This window comes from Poecilia reticulata, linkage group LG7 (assembly GCF_000633615.1).
Source record: "Poecilia reticulata strain Guanapo linkage group LG7, Guppy_female_1.0+MT, whole genome shotgun sequence".
Lineage (NCBI taxonomy): Eukaryota > Metazoa > Chordata > Actinopteri > Cyprinodontiformes > Poeciliidae > Poecilia > Poecilia reticulata.
The window spans coordinates 27,230,022-27,233,123 of NC_024337.1; the positions used below are offsets into that span (position 1 = coordinate 27,230,022).

General features: G+C 37.2%; 1 protein-coding gene across 1 annotated transcript in view; it reads right to left on the reverse strand.

Annotated features, from left to right (window-relative positions):
• The window catches only part of sp5l (Sp5 transcription factor-like), a 6,072-nt gene extending 5,207 nt beyond the window's left edge, over positions 1–865 (reverse strand). The window contains exon 1 of the mRNA XM_008413655.2: positions 155–865. Coding sequence (XP_008411877.1) covers positions 155–208 — 54 coding nt within the window. The 5' untranslated portion in view covers positions 209–865. The remainder of the gene's footprint in view (positions 1–154) is intronic.
• Between the last annotated feature and the right edge of the window lie 2,237 nt (positions 866–3,102).

Genomic DNA, 3,102 nt, shown 5'->3' on the forward strand with positions numbered 1-3,102 from the left:
TATATATATAAAGAGTGGTGATAACTATAAATATATATATATTTCACTCATTTTAGCAAAAAGGTGTAAAGACTAAGAGCAGTACAGTCAAAGGGGGAAAATGCAGAGGAAATCAAACATAAAGTGATACCAGTTAAAGACAAAAGAAGCAAACCTGCAGGAAGGTGTGCAAAAAGTTGTCAGTCCTCTGTATCGTGAGCGCAGCCATCTGTCCTCGCGCTCCTGTTCCCCACCAGCAGCACAAACTGCTCCGAGAACGCACGGAATATGAAACTATCGCTGGAGATGCGGCAGAATGGGGCGCATCAAGATTTTTTTTATTTATTTATTTTTTTTACACTCTCCGACTCTGGGAAATCCTGTTTCATTCAAATGTTCCGGGTAAAAATGTATTTTCTGTTCGCAGTCAGTTGAACCAGTTGAAGTTAGAGGTGCGCGCTGCAAAAATCCAGTGCGAACAACTCAAAGACGCGCGAGCCGCATCTTCTCTTTATAGAGAGAAAAGATCCTCTCGACGGGGTCTCCAGTATGATGCAGGCGAGCCCATCAATAGAGTGGGGATGAGACGGAGGAAGCAGGAGGGGGGTCTTGTTAGGTGAAGGGGTGGGCTACTCATAATTTCACTCAATTTCAACCAAATGCTGACCCCGAGTACTGACTCCTCCTCCAATTGTTCTGACAAAAAGACTTTGATAAAATAAATAAATAAATAAAAAAATCTCACTGAGTATCTTCTCCTTCGTGGTGTTTTTCTTCACTGGACTCGTTGTGGCTGCTCTCATCTCGGAAAGAAGAAAAAGGAAATAGCCCACACATGTAGACCCCACACACTAAATGAATTTTAGAAAGTGCTGAATAGTTGACTATGTAAATTTAATTGTATTAGTTTGTAATATAAATGGTTGAATTAAGTTCAGTTGTTATCCGTCAGATATTTGGATTTTAAATCAGATGAAGATGTTCTTCATTCTAATGTCAAGCAGAAAATGGCATGTTTGACAAAATTCCTGTTCTGGAAAAAGAATTTGAGTTTTTATCCAGTTTTAGCTAGCTTAGTGACAATGCTAATGCTAAAGACAAATCTGCATGTAAATTGAGCTTTTTAACCTTTCAAGCAGCTATTTCTAACACACCTCAGCTGTGTTTGTGTAAATGTTCTTAACATGCCATCATCTCCTTTGTTTATTTTCAAAAAGTTTATATCCAACTTAAACTAGTTTAATGACAGCACCAATGTCAACGTCACACTTACTAGCAAGCTAACGTGAGGCAAGGCAACATGTTGTATTAGATTTAGAAATTTTTATCACTAATATTTATATTACATCTTATACCTTTGCTATTAACTTTTTTTTTTTATTTTCCTTTTTAATATGGGAAGACAAATAAGGCTACCAAAATGATCATAATTAGTCACAATTTGTTTAGTTTTTTTCAATTTACCTAATTAAGTTTCTTTAAAATGTTAAACTTAATTTTTACCAGACATGCTGATAGACTCGTTTTACTGAGCCCTACAATATATTGAACACGTTTGTTACAACAATATAAGGATACATTTAAAAACATTTCAAACTTGTGTAACAGAAAATATATAAGACTAAGGAGAGGCAATGTCACTGTTCACAGTATTTTTGCAAATTGTGCGACTTCTTTGTGAAGCCATGGTAGAAATGAAAACATGGAAGACACAAGTGATCCCATGGTTTCTGGCACAACTTCAGCTCTGCTTTGCATGTAGAGGGTAAACGCTCTGATGTGGTGAGGACTGTATTAACTTGAAATGCAGGGGAAACAACTTTATTGGTATGATGGCGGATTTTTTCTTGCGGCCTTCCTCAGGATCATAAATGAGCCTAACTTATTTGATATCTTGTTTTAACTCCAAATTGAAATGTGGTTTCACAAAAAAATTAATAAATGAACATTTGTAGCTGCGGAAAGAGTCTTGAAGCTTGTGATTTAGGCACAAAAAAACAAATCTCACTTCGGTACATGTGTGGAGCAAATTATAAACAAAACTATACTTCTTGTAAATGTGTGAATCTAAACTTAAACAGAAATGGATTTGATATTTTTCTCATACCTTGTGCACAGCTCTGTGTTGAGCTTCATGACTTCTACCCCCGTCTTATTAATACACGAAAATAAAATGTATGCTGATTGTCAAACCGATTTTATTGGTTAAATTCCAGCAGTTTACTTCATCAGGGTAGAATCTCAAGTGATCTCAAGAGTTTGTATATCCGCATTTTTGTTCATGTCTACATATAGAGTGTTGTGCATGAACAAAATGCTTACTCTGGTAAAAGTTGTAAGATTTCTAAAGCCACCTCAGTGAAATAATTTGCTCACACTGGGAACAAAACATTTGCATATACATAAAGCCCTTGGTGGGATATGTGAAAAACATAGAAAATACAAGAAGTGTATTTTTATCAAGAATCAGTGATGCTTGCAAAATCACCAACTATGATCTTATTCAGTCACAACAGCTACAGTTCTCTCATTTAAAGAGATTTATTTAAAAACAAAACGAATCTTCTAAAACTGAAACTTAATCTTGTTAAGGCAGCTACTGCATGAACTAACAAATAAATTAATATATGTAGACACTTTTGTTGTGAATTGTGTCTAATTAGATTATCCAGATCAGTATTTTTGTGCCGTTAGGAGGCAAACAGTGGTCATGACTGGCCGGCGTGGGGCTCACAAACTCTCAGTAAAGTCACAGCATTTCCCCCCCCCTCACAGAGTTAATTGATCAAACTCAATCAAAGCCTTTCCAAGTTCTCACCAGTAGGCGACATGTCAAATAGGCTGCCCCGTGTGACATTCTCACATTTCAGAGTTCAAGTAGAGGCCACTTCAGATCTGCTCCATTAAATGCAGATCGGGAGGCTTAATCTCATTCTGTAAGTCTGCTCACCATTACAATGTTAAGAGTTTAAATCCAGGCTGGGAACCTGTTCTCATGTAAATCCCCCTCCCCACTGCCCCCCACCCCGCTTCTTGCTGATCTGCTCCTCACTGTTTTCCACTGTGTGATCCTTAAATAAACACAGCCTCAGGAGAAGGAGAAGCCACCTGAAATTAGGATTT